Below are 26,221 nucleotides of genomic sequence, written 5' to 3'. Positions count from 1 at the left end.
TATATAAGGATAATTCCAGTTTTTAGCACTTTAAGGCCCTTTTCTGGTTTGTTTTGGATGAACTAGAGTGGTGGACACCGAAACTTTGACGATGGGTCCTGTCTCGACATTCTGACTCGTTTTGAATTGCCTTTGACTGGCTGGCTATGGGCATGCAGATTGAGGGGACTCAGCCAAAATGTTGAATGTTTACAACTCTCATGCCCCTCCCCCACTACCACCGAGTACCCTCTCATCGAGTTTGTGCTCGTCAGTGCGCACCAGACTGCACCAGACTGTGATTAACAGTCAGATCTCACACAGCCCTGCTCTGATTGGACCAGGAGAACCAGGAGTTGTGGATTTTTGCAAAACAGATTTTTTTGCAAAATCTGTTGGAGCATAGTGTCGGTTTCAGTGAATATGATCAAAAAAATCTTGCCAACTGCAGCTTTAAACATCATCTAACATGGTTAGAGCAAATCATGTAAAGTTTTGCAAAAATGTTTAAGAATAGAGAACATACCATTATTGCCTCTTTTGGGGTTTTAGTCGTCCTGACTGATTGGTCTGTCCTGTTATCTCCTAGTCTGAAAATGTCATGAGGTTTCATAATGTTTATTGTTTATTGTATTCATGTCTTACACATGTTGCATAACTTCAAGAAATCAAGCTACATTATCTGAAATTAGTCCACTGATGAAATCAAGCATGGTTCACTGAAAGTTTTCAATGGAGATGAAAATCAAATTATTTGACTGTCTGCACCAACAATTTTCACTACTGAAAAAGTCGCCATTTTTAATTACATGATTATATGAACAGATATTCTGCTATTTAGCAAATGTTAGCAGCTGGACCCTTATTGTATCCTTAAAGTTGTCATTGTCAGTGTTAGTTTAACACCTTCACTGTTAAATGATGAAATGATGACAAAATGAGACAAAAATCACAACAGAATTTCCTGTGTATCAGCCGCAATGTATATAAACCGTTGAACAGTGTTTTATACAAAAACAAACAAAAAAAAAAAAACCTTGTATTAACCACAACCGTATATTACCGTAACCACAATGCCCAACACCCCAATGAATCAGAATCAAATCGTGCTTTAATCATAAAGAGGAATGAAGAGTAGAATTGCATTCCCATGTATAATGTCGTCAGCTATGAGGTTAATACCCCAGACTACCCCCTTGTATTAACCTCATAGCTGACGACATTTTGCAAAATCAATATATGAACCTCAGATTAGTAGGTGGGAAATCACTGTACCTTTCTGCCAATTTCTGTAAATTCACTGTCTCTTGTTTCCCAGAGAGGCAATTGAAAATAGAAACATCCTCACCTCCCTTGGGGTTCTGAGCATACACACCAAGGCTGTCTGCATTGGGAAATGGAAGACAGCACATGCAGCAATCAATACAAATGTTTCCCATTCATTCAACACTATGGCAATTATTCTCCTCAGTTCTAGCTCAAGAATCTGATGAGTCAACATGTATAACTTACTCTCTGAGAGATATATAAGGCATGGTGCTTCAACACCACCATATATTGGTTGCAATGGGGGAGTGACTTGCAAGTGTGGATATGAATCCAAACCCTCCTTCATCTGAGAAAATGACATCTCTGGATTGATCCTAAAGCTGTAAGATGAACAGAAATAAAGTATATATCAAGTTTCAAGTTTAAGTTTTAGTTTATTTATCCTTAGAAAAGAAAATTTAGTGTGCAGCAGGATGTCTAAAACACATACACAGAAAAGCACCACCAGATGGCAACAACATTATAAACACAACACAGACAGGACACACAACAACAATGGAGACACTCCTTCCCGTACACAGGTTAAGTCTGTTCCTAAACTTGGTTTGTTTAAATAATGATTTGACCTTAGAGACATCAATATCAAAAGCAGAGGAGTCACTGACCAAATTCTCACTCGTGACTGATTCTCACACAAAAATCACCATTATAAAACCTGTTTTGGGCAGCCGTGGCCTACTGGTTAGCGCTTCGGACTTGGAACCGGAGGGTTGTCGGTTCGAACCCCGACCAGTAGGCACGGCTGAAGTGCACTTGAGCAAGGCACCTAACCCCTCACTGCTCCCCAAGCTCCGCTGTTGTTGCAGGCAGCTCACTGCGCCGGGATTAGTGTGTGCTTCACCTCACTGTGTGCTGAGTGTGTTTCACTAATTCACGGACCAAATTTCCCTCACGGGATCAAAAAGAGTGTATATAATTATATACTTAATTAATTTGCTAGCTGCTCATCAGAATTAAAACCATTGTTGCCTTTATGTATATTTCTCTGCTGCTCGCTCTGACAGGACTGAGGAATCTGGAAAATCGAAAGGTGGCGGTGTTTGCATCATGACGAACAGCAAGTGGTGTGATCCTAGAAATGTCACCGTTCTCTCAAAGTCCTGCTCGCCTCATCTAGAACATCTAGCGATCGTCTGTCGACCCTTCTACCGGCCCCGTGAGTTTACTTAGGTAATATTCAACGCTGTCTACATTCCTCCACAAGCCAACACAGATGCTGCGGTTTCAGAATTGCAAGAAGTGTTAAATAGACAACACACGCACCCTGAAGCTGCGCTTATTGTGGCCGGTGATTTCAATCAAGTACATCTGAACCGGTCCATGCCTGAATTTATTCAACACATTCACTTCCCTACACGTGGTGACAACACACTGGATCACTGCTACACACAGTTCAAGAACAGTTACAAAGCGAAGTCTCTACCAGCTTTCGGAAAATCAGATCATGCCGCTGTTTTCCTACTGCCTATGTACAAACAGAGAAGTCGGACGGACCCCCCAGTGACGAAGGAGGTCAAGCGCTGGACTGACGAATCGGAAGCCAGGCTACAGGACGCCCTTAGCTATAGCGCGGGAATGATGCCAAAAACCTCCCTTCCTACCATCCGGTGGATCCATCAAACGTCATGTCAAACGCCTACCAGCACGTTCATTGCTTTATCATGCAACAACAAATGTGTAGCTACCTCTCCGGAGGTTTTGTTTTAGTGCATTTTGTCTGTTTGTTCTAAAATCTAAGACAGTAGAAAATTATGTTTAAAGACTTAATTAAATTAAAAACATAATTTTCTACTGTCTTAGATTTTAGTTTCACATTGCAAAAATAACGCTGAACATGACCAACAGGGCTACAAATTGTGGTTAACTAGTGTCGAGTTGTCGACAGCATATTGCGAGTAGGCCTAGTTGTGAACTTTAATCGTAGCCTATAGCCAAATTGAAGTAAATGCGAATTTATGATAAGCCTGTCAGTTCGACTGGCGACCCACAGTTGGATAAGCAGGTCCCCCTAAAAAGTCTGCATTGCTACACTGAGGGCTTCTCTGTCTGCTGATGTTTTGCTCAAAGGTCCAGGCGGTCCACATATAGCCTTCATGCCATTTCAGCTGAAAACACTTTTCATTTGTTAGCCTATTATAAACGTATCTTTATTAGTGTCAACATTACAGTATTTAGGCTATGTTAATCTCAAGCCACTCTAAGAAATGGCCGTAGGTCTACTTTTAGAGTAAAGCACAGCAAAATCTATTCAAATTGCAGTCCGAGGGATATTGTCCATAAAACGTTGTTAAACTTAGCCTATAGGCTAGGATACATAATCACATATTTGGAGATTTGAAGTGGGCTCATATGCTTCCATAACGTATTGATGTAAGAAAGAGAAAATGTGGTAAGGCCAGCCTATGGCATTTCTCATATCTCGCAGATAATTGGTTGTCCTGTTTTGCCGATGGTTATAACGCATAATAGTTTGAGCAACAATAGCAATAGCTTGTCTCTAATAACGACACAAATAGACTAATGAATGTTCATTTAATGAAGTTTCAACATTGTGCAGTGTTCCTACATGTATTCATGTTCCAACACAAGCCTACATGTATCCATCATGTTCCAACAGAATAAGTACATGTTGCAACAATTCTGGGCACATGTTGGATACGTGTAAGTTCTTGTAGGCTGCTTATAAAAAGGAAATTATTCTGATACATGTGAGTAAGGCGGGTGGTATGACGTTCGGTTGGTCGATCGGTTGGTTGATCAGATGGACGGTCGGAAGGTTTTAGGCACGATTCCCGCGCCATACTTAGCAACGTTGACTGGGAGATGTTCAAGACGAACTCTATTGACATCAATGAGTTTACGGAAGTATCATTGAGTTACATCAATATGCTAACTGATTCCATCATCCCAACTGTAAAGATCCGAAGCTTCCCTAACCAGAAGCCATGGGTGGATAGAGAAGTGAGAACGGCATTAAAGACACGCACCATGATTTATAACGCTGGGCTTATTTCAGGGGATATGACGGATTACAAAGCAGCATTTTATAGTTTACGTAGAGCTATTAAAGATGCTAAGCGTCGCTATAGAGACAGAGTTGAAGCTGATTTCTTGGAGGGTGATCCAGCACGAGTGTGGAAAGGACTCCGAACCATCACTGGCTTTGAAAGTAAGTCCCCTCATATGATGAATGTGAGTAAAGCCCTCCTTGATGAACTTAATGCTTTTTATGCTCGCTTTGACATGAAAAACACAGACTATATTGGACTAGCTGCAGCATGTGAAGCAAATGAGGATGGGTAGATGACAAATAGCAGAATTCAGACTGTCCATGTGTCACACACTTATAAAAAATGGCAATTATTAAGAATTGATGTGGAAATGTTGTAGGTCTGGTAGGTTCAAGTTCTGTCATATTACATTTATTGGATTTGTATTTAACTTTTGACTTAAAATAATCATCCAAACATAAAAAATGTCATATGGTGTGACTGTCCACCATGTGTGCTTAACTTCCTAAAAAAGAGTGTATATCCATAAAAGTATAATTACTTTAAAGTTTTACCATGCATATAAAATAATTGGATGTTTTTACAACCACAGAAAGTTTTGATGTTTATGCATGCTGTCCAACTAAGTTATAATCAAATATATTTTGTCCATAAAATGGTTGTCATATGGCGTGACACTATATTGTATATTTTGACCGGGCATTCATTTGGACATTATTATTGTGAAGAGGACCCTGCTTAACCAGGAAGTAACAATAGAATATCAGGAGTAATTGGCATGGTCAAGAGGTGATTTCTGCTTTTTAGGTTTTTATATAAAAAGCTTAGAATTGGACATCATCAATCGTGGCCAAATTTTAGTGTCTTATGGTGTGACATCATTTGCCTAAAAAGTAGCTATTTTTCACAAATATTCTTCATGAATTCTTAAAAAGCACTGCTGCCATGTGGTCAGTTGCATGCTAAATAATAGTTAGCTGTATTTAACTGTCTAGAAAATTAGTTTAACTGTCAAAATGTCATATAGTGTGACGCTGCATCATATGGTGTGACAGCTTTTTCAAGTCACACTATATGACATTTCTGTCACACCCTATGACCAAATTGCATTTTTTACATAAAAGTTCTTGTAAAAACATGTTTTAAATTCAGATATTATGTTTTTTGTTAAATCTGTGATAATTGGGAAAAAATGTATCTGTACAATTCATATTTCTCATACTTTTTTTTTTTTATGTTACCATGCCATGTAACTTTAAAAAAATACTAAACTTTCATCTATTTTGCTGTTACATGCATACACCATTCATAGAGTGACTTCAAAAGTCATTGTTAATGATTTTATTGTCATTAAAAAACCCTGTTTTGCTCTGACACATGGTGGAGTGGTGCAGTTCATCATATGGCGTGACACCATGTCATTTGGTGTGACATTAAATAATGTCACAAAAAAAAGACTTTATAATTGAAAAATCATTAAAACATCAATAGCACACAAAGGAAATGGTATCTGCAAGAACCTCAAGAATTTTTTTTGAGTTCTTACAAGAAATATCAGAATTAAGCTAAAATATCTGGTTACATTTAGGAGCATTCTCCACCTTGACAAAATAACTTGTTAAATGTTAGGTTTTTCTTCTAAATATTCACAAGGAAATGTTGCATATCAAAGCAAACATGATTAAAATGTACAGTGACATAAATTAAAGTAGAAAAAAAAGTATCTAATTTTCATTTTATTTCAAATTATTTTCACGTCACACCATATGACAATTTTAGGCACTAACATGACAAATTCAAGATATAAATATATCTTTCACTTTTTTTTGAAAAAAAAAAATGTATATTAGTCAAGTTTAGAGATACAGCAACACGTTATAAACACTTTTTAGGGATGATATTTGAAGTTTTTTTAAATTCCTTTTTTCAGGCTTATTTGTCATCCACCCGGATGCACCTTTCTGTGTCTCTGAGGTCGATGTGAGCAATGCCTTTAGGAGGGTTAATTGTAGAAAAGCTACTGGACCGATGGAATTTCTAACAGGGTTTTGAAATCCTGCGCTGCTCAGTTAGCTCCTGTGTTCACTTATTTCTTTAACACATCATTGGCTCAAGAGACAGTTCCTACTTGCCTCAAGCAGTCTGTTATTGTTCCAGTACCCGAAAAAAAAAAGTCCATCATGTCTGAATGACTACACCCAGTAGCCCTGACGCCTACAGTGATGAAGTGTTTTGAGAAGCTTGTGAAAACATTATCTGCTCATCCCTCCCTGCCTCCTTGACCCCCTCAATTTGCTTACAGAGCCAACAGGTCTACAGAGGATGCCATCTCAAACCTTATGCACACCACCTTAACTCACCTGGAGGAGTGGAATGGGAATTATGTGAGGATGCTGTTCATTGACTTTAGTTCAGCATTCAACATGATAGTACCTCTCACCTTGGTCACAAAGATGAAGGCCTTAGGACTGAACACCACCCTGTGTCACTGGATATTTGACTTCCTCACCAACCGTTCACAAGTGGTTAGAGTGGGGGGTCTGACATCTGACTCATTAACCATCAGCACTGGTGCTCCCCAAGGCTGTGTTTGAGTCCACTGCTGTACAACATATACACACATGACTGCAAAGCCAACAGTAGTCATACCTCCATCATCAAGTTTGCAGATGACACAGTGATCTTGGGCCTGATTAGTAACAACAATGAACAGCTGTACTTGGATCAGGTTGATGAGGTGGCACAGTGGTGTCAATCTAACAGCTTGACACTGAATATCAATAAAACCAAGGAAATGGTAGTGGATTACAGAAGGCAGTAGCAGAACTACAGTTACACCCCACTAATGATCAGCGGGCAACCTGTAGAGAGAGTCACAAGTTTTAAATACCTTGGTGTCCACATTACTGAAGACTTAACATGGACTGTTAACACTCAATATGTTCTGAAAAAGTCCAGACAATCCACTCTACTTCCTTCGTCAGCTAAGGAAATTCAAAGTTTCTACATCCATCATGAAGGCCTTCTACACTTCAGCGGTTGAGAGTGTTCTAACTGGTAGCATCATCACCTGGTATGGGAACTCCACAGTTAGAGATTGTAGTACTCTGCAGAGAGTAGTGCGCTCAGCTGAACGTACTATAAGAACTCAACTCCCTGCTCTACAAGATATCTATTCCAGAAGAGTACTCCTAAGAGCCCAAAAGATTCTGAAGGACTCTTCTCATCCTAACAATGGATTATTCCTACCGCTGAAATCAAGAAGACGCCTATGTAGTCACAAAGCCAGAACTGAGAGACTCAGGAGAAGTTCTGACTTTGCACACATTCACTCCTCAGCACTCTCAAACATTTCCCAACTCTGAACTCACACTATACTGACTTTTGCACTCATTCACTACTCAGCACTCATGACCCCCCCACACACACACACACACACACCTACAAGACTTTTAGCACTTTTACATCCCTCTCCCTATGCTACAGACCTTTACAGGATTTTACTGTGGAAAATAGCATTAACTGTTAGGATATTACCCAGGATATTGTCACAGCTAAACCTAGCTTCTGTAATCGTTCAACCAAGGTTAGGAATCATGTTGAATAAGGGTGTGCTGCAGGACAGTCGCATAAAGCACAATAAAAGTTACCATGTCATTGACTGTTAATTGGGCTACCAATCTTGCAGTCGCAATAAACAATGGATCCGAGACATTTTCCTGTTCCTATTCTGTTTATGTAGGCTAATGTATTTGTGAATGTAGCCTGCACAATGCAAAGAAATAAAACATAAACTATGGTACATTTCCATACTTAAAGAAATGAACATCGCGAGACACTTATCTCATCTCTGCTCTCATCCCAGAAAGATTTTCTTTGACTTGTTTATTTGAACATTAATTTTATCTAATGACATAGCAAACATGATGAATTTAATCTACATATCCTTGCACTATGCGAAACTATTTTCCACTAGCCTAAAACCGTGAGACTGAATTGCGTTACGTTCCTCTTAAAGTGACAGGCACTCAATTAGACTTACAGACCACAAATGTGATGATATTAAAGAAAAGTTATAATTTAAATATCAATATGATGTATTCAAATTACTAAATATGTTTAGCTATTATTAATAACAATAAAAAGTTCATATGAATTCCAAAATATGAAAACCTATGACAACCATCACTTTCTGTGTGTGTGGAGGGTCAATCAAATTCTATGATTGCCACTGATGTAAGTGATCACACAATATTCAATATTACTGATGGCATCAAGGTGGTGGGGGCCCCCAAACCAAATATTTTTTTTAAAAGTCGCAAAAGGACGACAAAAGTATCGAAAAGACGGCCAAAAGTATCGAAATCGAGATTTTTCACTTGCTATTGGTATTGAAACAATAATGTTGACATCGTGACAACAGGAGTTGGGGATGTGTCCCCACCAAAGCTGAGACCAAACCTATGCCCTTGATTTCAGCATATGCACTCTTGTCACCACTATCAAAAATAGTCCTCTTTTCTCTTAACAGATATTTCAGTTCTTTCGATATCCAAGTATATGTATATAAGGTTGTCTTAAATGGATATGAGTGGGTGGGAATGTGTGTAAGGGAGTGCTTGATTCTGAGGAACATTTTGGCAAGTTGTCTTGAGCACACCATTAAATTAGCAGCAGCTTTATTCCACTGATCTGCGATGTATTTGATACAGCACCTCAGAGGTACAAAGTGGTATGGTGGTATTACAAGAGAGTACAGTCTGAAGCTAGCTGGTTAACATGCTAACTTTACGGGCATATTGTGACAACACCGTATCACTCATAACTCTACTTATGCACATTAATGTTTGGATTTTTTTATATGTGTGGATTACCTAAGTTAATACTAATGTCTGGTGAAAATTTCATGCAAATAGCCTCACTGGAAGTATACTTACTGAAAAAAATGTTGACGTGTTCAACATTTATTTTCCCCGCTGTAATAATATAATAAATGTGAAGTGAGCAGAATTTAAGCATGGCTACATGTGACACTTTTTACAAATCAAAATTACATAACAGCTGTTTTGAGTCAAGGCTATAGGCCTATGCTTAGCCTATTGAATAACTTGATGATAGAGAAAACAAACCATTTTGTGAAATGATGCATCATATGAAATTTGCAACGATGTGACTCAAAAACAGTCTCTGGTGGCCTATAAGTGACATCACACTCTGTCTGCCACTCGTTGCTTGTCGCTGGTTATGCTTTGCATGTGTGGCATTCTGAGACGTTCTTTAATTCGGGACCATCATCGCTGGTTCAATTTAGGACCTTGCAGTTGGAACTGTCATTTGCTTATTCAAAGTCTAAAGAGTCCAAAGTAGCCTGGGCTATTCATATAGCATCACACTCTGTCTGCCACTCGTTGCTTGTCGCTGGTTATGCTTTTTGCATGTGTGGCATTCTGAGACGTTCGTAATGTATGTATACTCCAAATTGCGGAACTAAACTAAACGCTTAAAGACTGTCTTTGCCTTTTACCTCCTGGGTTGTACGTGCCCCTCTTATCAAACACTTGCCCCCCATTTCTTGTGCAGTTGTCCAAAAAATATAACAACCTTTACAACCAGTTACAAGTGGGTAAAACACACTAGTTTTAAAATAAACTATTTGGTATTTAGCGATATTAGAAGCGACACAGACGTGCAACGGTGGGTTCCGGTGTCAGAGGCTGACCGTCAGTCGGCCTCATTGCTAATACACTGCTTCCATTTGCACCAATCAACATACTTGCTGCCAGGCACATGTGCATAGGAGAGCCACAGCGGGTAAGTCTTCATCATCGGTGGGATGCTGAGGATGATTTTCTCCATTGTAGTGTCTTTCTTGATGGACTGTCTCATGTCCTCCATAGAGCAGTTTGGCATTTTTTCCCCATCTGTAGAGAGATACAGGTTCCTATCACTGTGGTCTCAGCTCATGAACACACTGCAAAGAGAAACATGGGCTGGGGCTCTCTCTCTCCCCCTCTCTCTCTAGGGTTTGTTTTGTTTTCTTAATACTTGATGCATTGTTTTAACTAATAATAATAATAATAATAATAATAATAATAACAATAATACATTTTATTTAAAGCCCCTTTCAAGTCACCCAAGGACACTGTACAATAAGACAAAAGGATATAGACATGAGTAGCATAAAAACATCAGACAGAGACAGTATACAAGAGAACATAGACATAAAAGCAACATATACAGGGACAGTATCAGTAAAACACACTAGGGTCATTCCATTCAAATTCAACCAGGGCCCACAGGGGCTAGGTCTCAAAAAAAAATTCTAAAAAAAATCACCAGGTGTACCCATGTTATCCAGGAGACACACTGTAAAATTACTTTTATGTAAGATCAATACTTTCCAAGATACAGCCAGTTTTACAGGGGAGGGTGGTGTCGATTTTGTTCAGCCTCTTTTTTTTTTTTGTCAAAGTTCACAAAGCCCCATAGCACAAGAACTAAACCATGTAGGAGGCTCAAAATTGTGCATACTGGTACATAAATACTAATAGTAGGTAGCAAAATCATCTCTGTTTAGGCCTTCAGAAGACATATTTGTACTCAACATAGGCTCTTGATTTATTTGCCTTGCTGAGATAAGTAGAAACACTCTCACAAAAAGCAATGAGCAGAATAAAATTCCTTCACGGTCTGAACAGCAGACCTCACAAGTCTGAAAAATAATTTTGGTTCTCATTTTCAGAGCGCCTTGTGGGAATATACAAAGATTTTTTTTGTTATATTGTTTCCTTCACTTTCCATGATCCCTTCTTTTTAAAGACACCAATTTGACTTGTCTTATGCAAATCTTTCTTTTTATTTTCCACATGAACATGGGCAAAATTCATAGAGATCAATATGTTTTTGTGTAGAGTTACCACAGTGCTCATTTGTGGTTGTATAGGAGTAACCTGTGGTAACTCTATACAAAACATATTGATCTCAACAATGCATTTTGCCTCAGAGACTAGAGGTAACATAGGTACACCTGGTATTTTTTTCAGAATTTTGAGACCTAAAAAGGTGGGCCCTGGTTGAATTGATGTGGAATGACCCACTATACATTCAGCAGGAGACAGACATTGCCAACAAAAGTAGAATAAAATAAAATAAAACAGTAATAGAGGAGCAAGTGGGATGAGGAGGCAAGGTTATGAGTAGGGAAGGAAAAGCAAGAGTGAAAAGGTGAGTTTTAACCTGGATTTAAAGGTGGACAGGGAAGTGCTTTGACGTGAGTGCAAGTGGGAGGGAGTTCCAGATGTATTAGATATCTAACTTGTTTTATTATTTTATAGGTTTACATTTAAGTTTGTTTTGTTGGTTAAGTTTACTTTTGTAATAACTAGCATCTACAACCCCAAATCAGAAAAAAAAAGTCAGGACGTTGCAAAAAATGTGAATAAAATAATAATAATAATAATAATAATAATAATAACAATAATACATTTTATTTAAAGCCCCTTTCAAGTCACCCAAGGACACTGTACAATAAGACAAAAGGATATAGACATGAGTAGCATAAAAACATCAGACAGAGACAGTATACAAGAGAACATAGACATAAAAGCAACATATACAGGGACAGTATCAGTAAAACACACTAGGGTCATTCCACGTCAATTCAACCAGGGCCCACGTACTTAGGTCTCAAAAAATTCTAAAAAAATCACCAGGTGTACCCATGTTATCCAGGAGACACACTGTAAAATTACTTTTATGTAAGATCAATACTTTCCAAGATACAGCCAGTTTTACAGGGGGAGGGTGGTGTCGATTTTGTTCAGCCTCTTTTTTTTGTCAAAGTTCACAAGCCCATAGCACAAGAACTAAACCATGTAGGAGGCTCAAATTGTGCATACTGGTACATAAATACTAATAGTAGGTAGCAAAATCATCTCTGTTTAGGCCTTCAGAAGACATATTTGTACTCAACATAGGCTCTTGATTTATTTGCCTTGCTGAGATAAGTAGAAACACTCTCACAAAAAGCAATGAGCAGAATAAAATTCCTTCACGGTCTGAACAGCAGACCTCACAAGTCTGAAAAATAATTTTGGTTCTCATTTTCAGAGCGCCTTGTGGGAATATACAAAGATTTTTTTTGTTATATTGTTTCCTTCACTTTCCATGATCCCTTCTTTTTAAAGACACCAATTTGACTTGTCTTATGCAAATCTTTCTTTTTTATTTTCCACCCTGAACATGGGCAAAATGTACCATAGAGATCAATATGTTTTGTGTAGAGTTACCACAGTGCCACCTGTGGTTGTATAGAGTAACCTGTGGTAACTCTATACAAAACATATTGATCTCAACGGTGCATTTTGCCTCAGAGACTAGAGGTAACATAGGTACACCTGGTATTTTTTTCAGAATTTTTTGAGACCTAAGTGCGTGGGCCCTGGTTGAATTGATGTGGAATGACCCACTATACATTCAGCAGGAGACAGACATTGCCAACAAAAGTAGAATAAAATAAAATAAAACAGTAATAGAGGAGCAAGTGGGATGGAGGAGGCAAGGTTATGAGTAGGAAGGAAAAGCAAGAGTGAAAAGGTGAGTTTTTAACCTGGATTTAAAGGTGGACAGGGAAGTGCTTTGACGTAGTGCAAGTGGGAGGGAGTTCCAGATGTATTAGATATCTAACTTGTTTTATTATTTGTTAGGTTTACATTTAAGTTTGTTTTGTTGGTTAAGTTTACTTTGTACAACTAGCATCTACAACCCCAAATCAGAAAAAGTCAGGACGTTGTGTAAAATGTGAATAAAAACAGAATGTAATAATCTGCAAAACTCCTATTTAGTTGCCAAAAGGACACAGACAACATATCAAATGTTGAAAATAACAAATTTGACTGTTTCACAGAAAATATATGTTCATTTTGAATTTGATACCAGCAACACATTGTGCAGTAATAATAATAATAATAATAATAATAATAATAAATATAGACGCAAGCAGCAATGAGGGGGCCAAGCAGTGAACAGGAGTTGGGATTAGGATTGGTATTGCATTGGACAGAACCGGACTTGACTGGACTGGCTTGGATTGGATTGGATTGGGAATGGGTATTTAGTCCATGTGCAAAATTTGGTTTCCATACGTAAAAGCATTGCTGAGACATGAGCCTACTTCCTGTGATTATTGATTGGATTGAACTGAATTGGATTGGACTGGACTGGATTGGAATGGACTGTATTGGATGGGGATTGCTGAGATATGAGCCTACTTCAAGTGATTTTTGATTGGATTGGATTGGACTGGATTGGATTGGATTGGACTCGATTGGATTGGGATTGCTGAGATATGAGCCTACTTCATGTGATTGTTGATTGGATTGGATTGTTTTGGACTGGATTGGATTGGGATTGGTTCTTGAGTCCATGTACAAAGTTTGGTTTCAATCCATGAAAGCGTTAGTAAGATATGAGCCTAATTCATGTCATTATAGTTTCCCCTAGTGGTCAAAAGATACCAAATGTATTGTAGCTATTCAGGATGTGTTCATTAGTCCATGTACCAAGTTTGGTGTTGATATGAGAAAGTCTTGCTAATTATAGCCCCCCTAGTGGACAAAAGTCACCAAATGTATTGCGTGTCCTCAGGCTGTGGCCACGAGTCCATGTACCAAGTTTGAGGTTGATACGAGAAAGTATTGCTAATTATAGTGCCCCTAGTGGTCAAAGTACAAATGTATTGTGTGTCCTCAGGATGGGGTCCCAAATCCATGTACCAAGTTTGGTTTTGATACGTGAAAGCGTTGCTGAGATAGGAGCTGACTTCCTGTAACTCTAGCGCCCCCCTAGAGGTTGAAGGTCACAAAATTGATTGTGTGTCCTCAGGTAGGGGTTCCAAGTCCATATACCAAGTTTGGTTTTGATATGTGAAAGTGTTGCTGAGATATGAGCCTACTTCCTGTGATTATAGTGCCCCCATAGTGGTCAAAAGTCACCAAATTTATTGAGCCTTCTTCTAATTGGGTCTGAGCCCATGTACCGAGTTTGGTTTTGATACGTGAAATCTTGGCTGAGATAACAGTTCACTTCCTGATTTTGATTGGTCGTCACGGCCGACCTGTTTTGAATAAAGGTCAAAAAAGCAATGCGTTTGTGAGGCATGGTCTGAAGATCATCTGTGCCAAGTTTCATGAAAATTGGATGAAATTTGTGACCTGTGAAAACTTTTAAGTGTTTTTGATGAAATCCAATATGGCGGTCCAATCAATTATGTTAATGTCAAAAGTTGATGTGTCAGCCTAAGGACCTCCCAAAGTATTAACAGAGATCACTAATATGTTTTAATTTCAAACACATCACCCCATAGAGGCCAAATCGTAGTTTTGTTAATTATAGCGCCACCTGTAGGTCAAAAGTCATCAAATTTATTGAGCCTCCTCCTAATTGGGTCCTGAGCCCATGTACTGAGTTTGGTTTTGATATGTGAAAGCCTTGCCGAGATCTGAGTTCACTTTCTGTTTGGCGGCTTTTCAGACATGGTCTGAAGATCATCTGTGCCAAGTTTCATGAAAATTGGATGAAGTTTGTGACCTATGAAAACTTTTAACTCATTGAGTGCCATGCGTTGAGTGGCAAAAACGTAATATTACGTTTTTAGCTTTTTTTTTAAATTGTGAAACTAGACACTCTAACACACCTTATATGTGATTTTGGGAACTCTGTGATGAATGGAAATGAAATATATGACGATTGTGAAACTCATGAAAACGCACAATCTGGACATTTTATCTGGACATTTTATCATAACTCGGTTGCTGCTTTGGGTCGAATCAGTGACGCATGCACGTCAGGCCAAAACCAGGCCATTTTCGTGGGTCTATCACTAGGTGGCAGTCTCGCCAGGTCTCGCTGATCACTTCCCGGAAAGTTTACACAAGTAAGTAACAGGCAACACTTCATATTCATATTCATAAAGTCAGGCCTTTTATTGGCCTGACTTTGCACTAGTATTTTATTGACTGTCTATGCACAATTTCAACCAAATGTTGCTGCTCTTATTTTTTCATTATTATATGTGCCCTCTTATTTACTTATTATGACCGCCGCGCAGCGAAGCGGCGGTCATATAGGTTTAGTCAGATGGAACCATCGTTTTTCGTTTTGATCTGTAGCCCCCCCGCTGAATTGGACCCCCCGAAAGGAGGGTAGGGCAGACACAGTTTTCTGTGAATATCTTGAAAACCGTAGGGTTTAGGAGGACCATTTTTTTTTTGTATGTTGATCTCAAGGGGCCATGTCAACCCATTCCATAACCACTCATTTCATGTATAAGCGCCACCTAGTTAAACACAAAAAAGTAAAATGAGGTGTTGTAATTGAAGGTATCTGTGACCTAACATAGTCAAAACTGCCGCGAAATTGGAAGTGTAGGATCATTATGACACCCTCTGTATGCACGCCAAGTTTTGTGGAATTCCGTTCATGGGGGCCACACAATAAATTAATTTATGTTACTATACACCAACTGGCCTGTAGGTGGCGGAGACAGTTTTCTGTGAATATCTCGAGAACCGTGGGGCCTAGGAGGTCCATCTTTTTATGTATGTTGGTCTTAAGGGGGCATGTCAACCCATCCCATTACCACTTATTTCATGTATAAGCGCCACCTAGTTAAAAATTAAAAGCAAAAAATTAGGTGTTTTTCATCACAATATCTCTGGCTGACAAGGTCAAAACTGCACGAAATTAAAAGTGTAGGATCATTATGACACCCTCGAATGCATGCCAAGTTTTGTGTACTTTCATTCATGGGGGGCCTTACAATAAAATAATTTATGTGTACATTTAGTGACGTACACAAACAAGGATTCCCGGGACACTGAAAGACCGGGGTACACAAAACTTGGTGGGCATGTACCCCCACATGGATAGCATGGAACCGTCATTTTTCGTTTTGATCTGTAGCCCCCCGCTGGACTGGACCCCGAAAAGGAGGGTAGGGCAGACACAGTTCTCTGTGAATATCTTGAGAACTGTAAGGCCTAGGATGACCCATTTTTTCCGTATGTTTGCCTCCAGGGGTCATGTTAACCCATTCCATGTGCACACATGTGCATAAACAGATACACACGCACACACATACATTTACAGTAATCATCATTATGACACATACTCACACAGTAGACATATGCGCATGCATGCACATGCACAAACACACATACGCAGGCAAACACACAAGCACGCACATACACACACACACACACACCCACACACATAAACATAAACTTGTACACGCACACATGCACATGTACATAAAATTTGGTGGGTATGTAGCCCCACTAGACTTTCACGGAAAAATTTCATTTCGTCCCCGGGGACCACCCACATACTATCGGTATTAGAACGGCTGATACATAATTACAAATTCAGTAGGATTAAAAGAAAGCCAAAATAAATATTCATCATCATCATCATCATGGCTGCATTTTCAGTATTGGCGATAAGTAGTCGTTTGTCCACTAGATGGCGCATCGTGACACGTAAGTGCAAGTGCAGTGAGATGTAATTTTGTTGGAAGTTAAAAGTGGGTTGGAAAAACATTTCCTACAACGCTTCCTACAAGGACTGTAATTTACTGCAGCGAACATCTAATAAGGATAGGACGATGTTCACATGAAGTGTAATTCCCATTTCTTCTTGAAGCCGAAATAAATCTGAGGATGTTTATCGGACATGCTTGGTTTTTACTGCAGGTACGTTAATCTTGTAATATCAATAAGGACCTAGGTAATGTTACCGTTAGCGTTGGTTGAGTGATGGAGGCCCATTTGATTGATTGCATTTGTAGAAAACTAAAAATGCGGTTATACCAAGCAAATTGATAGCAGCACTGTTTGTATCTTTCGACTGTCATTTATTGCACGTGCTACAAAATCATTCTGTGCAATGGAAGATTTACCAACGTTACACGGTCTGATACATTTTGCCTATACATGCGTGAGACTGAGGCGCCTGTTTATTTTGTTTTAAGTGCGTGCAGGGTGTGAGAGGAGAATCGATGTGCTTTGATTCCAGCTTGGTAGTTGTAGTCTGTGAAATTAAAAAGCACGTGTGTGTGAAGTATCCAAACAATGACACCTTCATTTCATTATGGCTGCTTTAGCAACACACCTTAAGTTACTGTGTAGTGGGTCCCATTTAGAAGTGGCTACTTCATTCGCGCTTTCCTTCACTCATGGAGCTGGGTGAATGTTATTACAACTTTTCGCCACGATATGGCAGTTTATGTCCGCTTGATACTGTAAAGGCGAAGCCATTGGTTTCAAAGGAGATTTTATTTGTGTAAGCCAGCATAGCCTATTGACAATTTATGTTGTAAATAGGCCTACCTTATAATCCTACCTGTAGCTTAGGGAAGCTAACAGCTTTCTATTAGGATCTAGTTTGTTAGTTACCGTTTTGTCATAACTCCCTGATGCATTTTTGCATTTAGAATAGCCAGAGCGTGTATATCTCAATCGGAAAATTAAACAATATCGGGTGCCTATGGACTAGGCTGGGTGAACCCAGCCTGATCTGCCCGCTATTTATTTTTTGATTTCTTAAAAGATTGAGCTTGGTCTGATGAAAGCCAGACTAGCCATGGACCTCAGTTACACAATGCAAGGGAACATGAATCAGCCTACATTTGCACGAACAATAACGGACAAAAGCTCTTCAACTTTGGCCTGTTAAAATGTGTATGAACAGTCTAGCGACACATTTCATCAAGGCCCATTTGGACATGTCAGTTATTTGCACCACTGGTTAGATGTAAAACAGCATTTCGTTTCAGACTACTGTTACTTAATTTGTGCATTAACAATAACGTTTCAGACTACTGTTACCTAATTTGTGCATTGACAATAAAGTATTACATGAACTAAAGATTACTAAAATCTTATGTAGAAGAAGAAACATTCACAAAAAATCCATCCATCCAAAAATGACCTTTGTTTTTGATAGCTGTTGAAAACGGCATGGAACTGACAGAGATGTTTTTGTTTATAAATACATAAAAAATAAATGAATAAATAACATTATGCTGATACCTTTTGCTTTTCCCAAATACAATGTAGCCTACAGGTGTAAGTGACCTTTCATCAATCCAGTTGCAATGGATGAACTGTGATGAACTGCCCTACTTGTGATTGTTTAGAGATTTTAAAGGTTTTATAACAATGCTACATCTTCTTTGGCTATTCTACAATCTGTTCACCTTTTCAGCACCAGTAGGCTACTTTCTGTGCAGCCGCTTTTACACACACTCAGGCATGCCAAACAAGCATACACAAAAGTTTCAAGAGTGGGGATGGAGTAAAATATGGACACAAATTGAAGTGTGATTTATTTTCGCGGAACGGATGTACAGGACTGAGCGGCGGTCATATTTTGTACCGCTATGCGGTACATCTAGTTTACTTACTTTTTTGTTTACTTGAATGTTATGTTTGTCTGTGGACCTAAATTGGTAAAATATGTCTAGTCTTCACCGTGGGATAGTGAGAAATGTAATTTCGATCTCTTTGTATGTCTGGAACATGTGAAGAAATTGACAATAAAGCTGACTTTGACTTTGACTTTGATATTTCATGAAAGACGTTATATCTCCATTTCTAGAAAAAAACAGTGATTTTGATGAAAACTAGCCACTGTTTAGCTTGGGATTTCTCAGGAACAGAGGCGTGTAGAAATACACGGTTTGCACCCACCGAGAGCTTAAAGTCTCACCTTTTAATCGAGCTATTGTATGTGTTCATAGCTATAACACAGATTATGCTGTGGCTGTACAAAAATCATCAACAATGGTCTAGATTGCTGGCACTCTAGAACAAAGCTCCTGAAAACAGCTAGACATTCAATGAGTTAAGTGTTTTTGATGAAATCAATATGGCGGAGGTCCAATATGGCGGAAAGTAACGTAATAGGAGTCATTGAACTCAGGTCGGTACAGGGGTTCCAACTATATATGGATGTTCAAAATTGGACATACGGTTCAAAAGTTAAGTGCATGGATGCAACGCCAACTTTGACCCATTGGTGGCGCTAGACTGCCTGGGGTTCAGACTTGAAAATTGGTGAAATGGAATATGGGAATATATGGAATCAATGTGCCAAATTTCACAACTTTTTACTGTACGGTTCTATGGGCTGCCATAGACTTCAATGGCAGTGGAAAGATGTGTAATAATAAGAAAAGGTAGAATCCCTATGGGTTGCCACGCAGCTTCGCTGCTTGGCCCCCAATAATAATAATACGTTTTATTCACCTTTCTCTGACTCAAGGTCACTTTATAAAGTCAACACAAACAGAGCACACACAGAGTAAGACAAACAAAAACAAAAAAAGAGCATTTGCGATGAGTCTATGCGGCGGAAGAGGATGAAAAGTGATCCTGAAACAGAAAGGTTTTGAGATGAGCTTTGAAGAAAGGAAAGGAGGGACAGTCACCAGGGCCGGCCCGAGGCATAAGCGAACTAAGCGGCTGCTTGGGAATCGATTTTTTTTTTTTTTTTTTACATAATAAATAATGTAAACAAGTGACATCAATGAATGAATAAATGAAACAAATAATAATTCAAAACAAGAAAATTCTGATTTCATGATCAATATGCCTGCCTACCTCTACTGTGTCTGCCAGCCTTTGAGTCACGCGCATAAACTAGGACACCTCGGGTGGGTCCGTGTAACGCTTTGCAGTGCTTTGTTCTATTTGCTCCATCCATCTGATCCAAATAAAAAATGTGTTCAATAATCCAATTTTCAATTTTTTTAACTGGTCAGCAAATAGATAATTGCTGCTATTTTCTAAATGTGTCATTAGTCACACAAGATAAAGAAAAAAACAGAAACTGGATTGGAAACAAAAGTAAAATTCAGTTAATATTGGATTTTTGCCTTTTTTACCGTTTTTGTTGGGGTGAACCACAAGTGTAGGGGGGGGTGACCTTATACATATTGGCGCGCGGTGTTGGTGATCACATTTTATCAGCGGATGTAGAGATGGAGGGCTATCAAACACAGTTCAGCTTGCATCAAGGTGCCAAGCGATTGATAATGTCAGCTCGAGATCAGAACTTCAGAGGGAGACATTGCTGCATCCTGATATACGTGTGTAGAATGTTCTGGGAGGCTTTGGAGACCTACATGATCCAATGGACTTGAGCCGTAGTAGCCAATAGCAATGTAGGCTATTTGCTGTTGAAATTAATACATGGATAAACTGATAAATTAGGCATACTCACTGTTGTGTCTTCGTTTAGCCTAATGAAACCTAGTCTAGCGTAAAGTGTTAAATAAGCAAAAATGTCCCGTGTCAAACAGTGCTTGGGGTAGCCTGTATAGACTGACGTCGATGGCCAAAGCATTCTGCTTTGGGGAATTATTTGCTATGGTATGGCATGGCCATGGTATTCAAATATATTCAAAAATCTGTAGATATGTTCAACATAGGCTGAAAGTTATGTTTAACGTGCCATCTCCCAAAAATCGGCGAAGTTTTAGTTATTATGACCGCCGCGCAGCGAAGCGGCGGTCATATAGGTTTAGTCAGATTTTTTTTCTTTTCTTTTTCGCATGCCCAAATTTCCGTCAATGATTCCCGGACACTGAAAGACCGGGTACCACGAAACTTGGTGGACATGTAACCCCACATGGATAGCATGGAACCATCGTTTTCGTTTTGATCTGTAGCCCCCGCTGAATTGGACCCCCGAAAGGAGGGTAGGGCAGACACAGTTTTCTGTGAATATCTCAAAACCGTAGGGTTTAGGAGGACCATTTTTTTTTGTATGTTGATCTCAAGGGGCCATGTCAACCCATTCCATAACCACTCATTTCATGTATAAGCCACCTAGTTAAACACAAAAAAAGTAAAAATGAGGTGGTGTAATTGAAGGTATCTGTGACCTAACATAGTCAAAACTGCACGAAATTGGAAGCGTAGGGATCATTATGACACCCTCTGTATGCACGCCAAGTTTTGTGGAATTCCGTTCATGGGGGCCACACAATAAATTAATTTATGTTACTATACACCAACTGGCCTGTAGGTGGCGGGAGACAGTTTTCTGAATATCTCGAGAACCGTAGGGCCTAGGAGGTCCACCTTTTTTTTGTATGTTGGTCTTAAGGGGCATGTCAACCCATCCCATTACCACTTATTTCATGTATAAGCCACCTAGTTAAAAATTAAAAAAGCCAAAAATTAGGTGTTTTCATCTCAATATCTCTGGCTGACAAGGTCAAAACTGCACGAAATTAAAAGTGTAGGATCATTATGACACCCTCTGAATGCATGCCAAGTTTTGTGTACTTTCGTTCATGGGGGCCTTACAATAAAATAATTTATGTGTACATTTAGTGGCGCACACCAACAAGGATTCCCGACACTGAAAGACCGGGGTACACAAAACTTGGTGGGCATGTACCCCACATGGATAGCATGGAACCGTCATTTTTAGTTTTCATCTACAGCCCCCCTGGACTGGACCCCCGAAGGAGGGTAGGGCAGACACAGTTCTCTGTGAATCTTTTATGGTATGTTGGTCTCAAGGGCTCACATCAACCTGGCTCATAATCACTCATTTGTGATTTGCCCCGGAAAAAAATGAAAATCAGTAGGATTAAAAAGAAAGCCAAAATAAATATTCATCATCATCATCATGGCTGCATTTTCAGTGTTGGCGAAAGTAGTCGTTTGTCCACTAGATGGCGATCGTTGCAGTGAGACGTAATTTTGTTGGAAGTTAAAAGTGGGTTGGAAAAACAATGGGCCTTCATACAAGGACTGTAATTTACGCAGCGAACATCTAATAAGGATAGGGCGATGTTCACATGAAGTGTAATTCCCATTTCTTCTTGAAGCGAAATAAATCTGAGGATGTTTATCGGACATGCTTGGTTTTACTGCAGGCACGTTAATCTTGTAATATCAATAAGGACCTAGGTAATGTTACCGTTAAGCGTTGGTTGAGTGATGGAGGCATTTGATTTATTGCATTTGTAGAAAACTATAAATGCGGTTATCCCAAGCAAAATGTATAGCAGCACTGTTTGTATCTTTCGACTGTCATTTATTGCACGTGCTACAAAATCATTCTGTGCAATGGAAGATTTACCAACGTTACACGGTCTGATACAGTTTTGCCTATACATGCGTGAGACTGAGGCGCCTGTTTATTTTGTTTTAAGTGCGTGCAGGGTGTGAGAGGGGAATCGATGTGCTTTGATTACAGCTTGGTAGTTGTAGTCTGTGAAATTAAAAAGCACATGTGTGTGAAGTATCCAAACAATGACACCTTCATTTCATTATGGCAGCTTTAGCAAAACACCTTAAGCTACTGTGTAGTGGGTCCCATTTAGAAGTGGCTACTTCATTCGCGCTTTCCTTGACTCATGGAGCTGCGTGAATGTTATTACAACTTTTCGCCACGATATGACAGTTTAAGTCCGCTTGATACTGTAAGGCGTAAGCCATTGGTTTCAAAGGAGATTTTATTTGTGTAAGCCAGCATAGCCTATTGACAATTTATGTTGTAAATAGGCCTACCTTATAATCCTACCTGTAGCTTAGGGAAGCTAACAGCTTTCTATTAGGATCTAGTTTGTTAGTTACCGTTTTGTCATAACTCCCTGATGCATTTTTGCATTTAGAATAGCCAGAGCGTGTATATCTCAATCGGAAAATTAAACAATATCGGGTGCCTATGGACCAGGCGCCTGATCTGCCCGCTATTTATTTTTTGATTTCTTAAAAGATTGAGCTTGGTCTGATGAAAGCCAGACTAGCCATGGACCTCAGTTAAACAATGCAAGGGAACATGAATCAACCTATATTTGCACTAACAATAACGGACAAAAGCTCTTCAACTTTGGCCCGTTAAAATGTGTATGAACAGTCTAGCGACACATTTCATCAAGGCCCATTTGGACATGTCAGTTATTTGCACCACTGGTTAGATGTAAAACAGCATTTCGTTTCAGACTAGGCTACTGTTACTTAATTTGTGCATTAACAATAACGTTTCAGACTACTGTTACTTAATTTGTGCATTGACAATAAAGTATTACATGAACTAAAGATGACTAAAATCTTATGTAGAAGAAGAAACATTCACAAAAAAATCCATCCATCCAAAATGACCTTTGTTTTTGATAGCTGTTGAAAACGGCATGGAACTGACAGAGATATTTTGTTTAAAAATACATAAAAATAAATAAATAAATAAATAAATAAATAAATAACATTATGCTGATACCTTTTGCTTTTCCCAAATACAATGTAGCCTACAGGTGTAAGTGACCTTTCATCAATCCAGTTGCAATGGATGAACTGTGATGAACTGCCCTACTTGTGATTGTTTAGAGATTTTAAAGGTTTTATAACAATTCTACATCTTTGGCTATTCTACAATCTATTCACCTTTTCAGCACCAGTAGGGTACTTTCTGTGCAGCCGCTTTTGCACACACTCAGGCATGCCAAACAAGCATACACAAAAGTTTCAAGAGTGGGGGATGGAGTAAAATATGGAGACAAATTGAAGTGTGATTTATTTTCGCGGAACGGATGTACAGGACTGAGCGGCGGTCATATTTTGTACCGCTATGCGGTACATCTAGTTAATCTCTAAAGTAGGGAGACCGGGGACAGTTGCAACAGGGGATGGTTGCAACCTGTCAATTTTCTCCAATCATAAACAAGGTAGAGTGATGACACTCACACTGCATATGCTCAGTTGGATACCCCCCTTAGCAGAGAAAAAGCAAGGAGATTCCTGAACTGCTCCAGGATTTATTGTAAAAAAACTGTTTTTTAGGTATGAAAGTATTTATTTTCTTGAGCTTTGTTTCTGTTAAACTGCTGTCACTGTTTTTGTGATTCAGCTCAAACTTATATGATTTAAATGAGTGATGTTAACTTTAAGCTACAATGGTTAGCATGTGTCAAGGTCCCCTTGTTTAGCTAGCACATGAGGTTTTATCATGGCTGACAGGAAAGGGGACAGTTGCAACAACTATCACATCTACCCCCACACACACCCCGTTTGTACCCACATTTGCACAGATAGGGTAGGGGGAGAGGGTCCTTATGCATCTGTGTCCAGGGGGGCAGTAGTTAATAATCAGCCACTGTATTAATACATAACCTCACTGTATTAATTTATAATATGACATTATAGTGTGAAGTTGTCAATTATCGCCAAGCACAGGTGACTGCGTTGTGGGAGGGGGCCCCCAAATCAAATTCTGCTTAGGGCCCCCAAAAGGCTCGGGCCGGCACTGACAGTCACGGAGAGAATTCCAGAGCTTAGGGACCATGGCGCTGAAAGACCTGCCATCTAAGGTAGAGATTCTGGTGCGGGGGACAGAAAGGAGATTCTGGTTAGAGGATCTGAGGGAGTGGGAAGGAGTGTAAGTGATCAGGTCACAGAGGAGCAGAGGAGGAGCAAGGTCATGGAAGGCTTTGAAAGTGAGTAGTAGAATTTTGAATTTGATTCAGGACAGAATCAGTAACCAGTGAAGCTGAGAAAGAATAGTGGTGATGGGAGCAGATTTCTTGGTATGAGTGAGTAGTCTGGCTGCACAGTTCTGAATGTAGTCTTTGAAGTGATTTAGTGGGGAGCCGAATGAATAGGGAGTTGCAGTAGCCTAGACGGGATGTAATGAAGGAGTGAACCAGGGTTTGTGCATCGGTGGTAGGCGGGCATTCTGGGCAATGTTCTGGAGGTGAAAAAATGCAGATTTAGGGAGGGATTTAATGTGGGGATCGAAACTGAGTAAGGAGTCAAGCAGTATACCGAGGTTTCTGACAACGGAAGCGGATTTGACAAGTATACCATCAATGTTCCGACAGAGACTATGAGATTTGGACAGTAGTGAGATATAATTGGATGACATTGGCGTAGCAATGGAATTGAAGGCCATGTCTATCGATGACTTGGCCAAGGGGCAGGGTAGGGCTGGGCGATATGTCGATATAAAAGATATATCAACATATTTTAAAATGCGATATGGAATTAGACCATATCGTATATATCGATATAGTTCAATTTGCGCCGTGATCCTTGCTCCACGCAAGCTGCTGACCGGAGCTCTCTGCACTGCTCCCCTCTCTGCACTGGCCGTCCTTGTCTAGGTCAGGAGTGCCATTGCAAGTGGCTCTTGGCATTCGGAGGTGAGCCAATCAGCATATAGTAGTGGCTATATTAACTTCAGCTTTTAATTTGAAAGCCGACGTCATAGCTGCATACCGTGGTTTGTCCACCTGACTCCTGCCTTCACCGCGGGATCCCTTGTGCTGTTTTGGCCTCCTGCCCGCTGTGCACGCATCTATTGACATTCCTGGTAGGTTATCGTGGCATTGCATTCGTAGTAGCTTTCCCTGTATGATGTAGGCTAGTATAGTTAATACAAACTTTGGGGTTTTAGGACTGCTGTCGGTCGCAGAACATGGGCCTCATGACCAACCTCATCTGATCGGTATATAATTTTAACTGTCTTTAAAATAATATGTAGCTTGCGTGGGTTTTAATTGTATCTTTTCATGTAGCAGAGCTTGGTGGTAATACAAGGAGCGGCAACATCAAGGCTACTTTGGTCCAGGTTCCGAACGCTGCTGTTTTGTTTGCACCCAAGTCGTGTTGGTCGATTTTACATGTTTTGTTTATTGTATGTTTGCATACATTTTAACTTTCACACGGGAGAAGAACTGTATACCGACGGACGCTCTCGTCCAGTAGTCCTTGTATAAACCATGATGTTCACCACACTAGTTGTGAGTGCATATACTGTGCAGTGTGTGTGTTAGGAGTATTGGCTCCTCTGATTTTCCTCTCTTGTCGGACAGGAGCTGCAGGCCAACT

At 39.6% G+C, this 26,221-nt stretch overlaps 1 protein-coding gene across 5 annotated transcripts in view; it reads right to left on the bottom strand.

Moving 5' to 3' along the window:
- The window catches only part of LOC125294291, an 80,643-nt gene that overhangs the window by 14,705 nt on the left and 39,717 nt on the right, over positions 1-26,221 (bottom strand). For all 5 annotated transcript variants that reach the window (XM_048242839.1, XM_048242843.1, XM_048242840.1 and 2 more), the window contains 4 exons: positions 10,093-10,240; positions 1,492-1,628; positions 1,255-1,363; positions 506-569 (listed from right to left, as the gene is read on the bottom strand). In XM_048242839.1, coding sequence (XP_048098796.1) covers positions 506-569; positions 1,255-1,363; positions 1,492-1,628; positions 10,093-10,240 — 458 coding nt within the window. The remainder of the gene's footprint in view (positions 1-505; positions 570-1,254; positions 1,364-1,491; positions 1,629-10,092; positions 10,241-26,221) is intronic.

The sequence above is a fragment of the Alosa alosa genome, chromosome 5, assembly GCF_017589495.1.
Source record: "Alosa alosa isolate M-15738 ecotype Scorff River chromosome 5, AALO_Geno_1.1, whole genome shotgun sequence".
NCBI classification, from domain to species: Eukaryota; Metazoa; Chordata; class Actinopteri; order Clupeiformes; family Clupeidae; genus Alosa; species Alosa alosa.
Note: the sequence above shows the minus strand (reverse complement) of the source record. Positions and strands in the feature narration are given on the sequence as shown.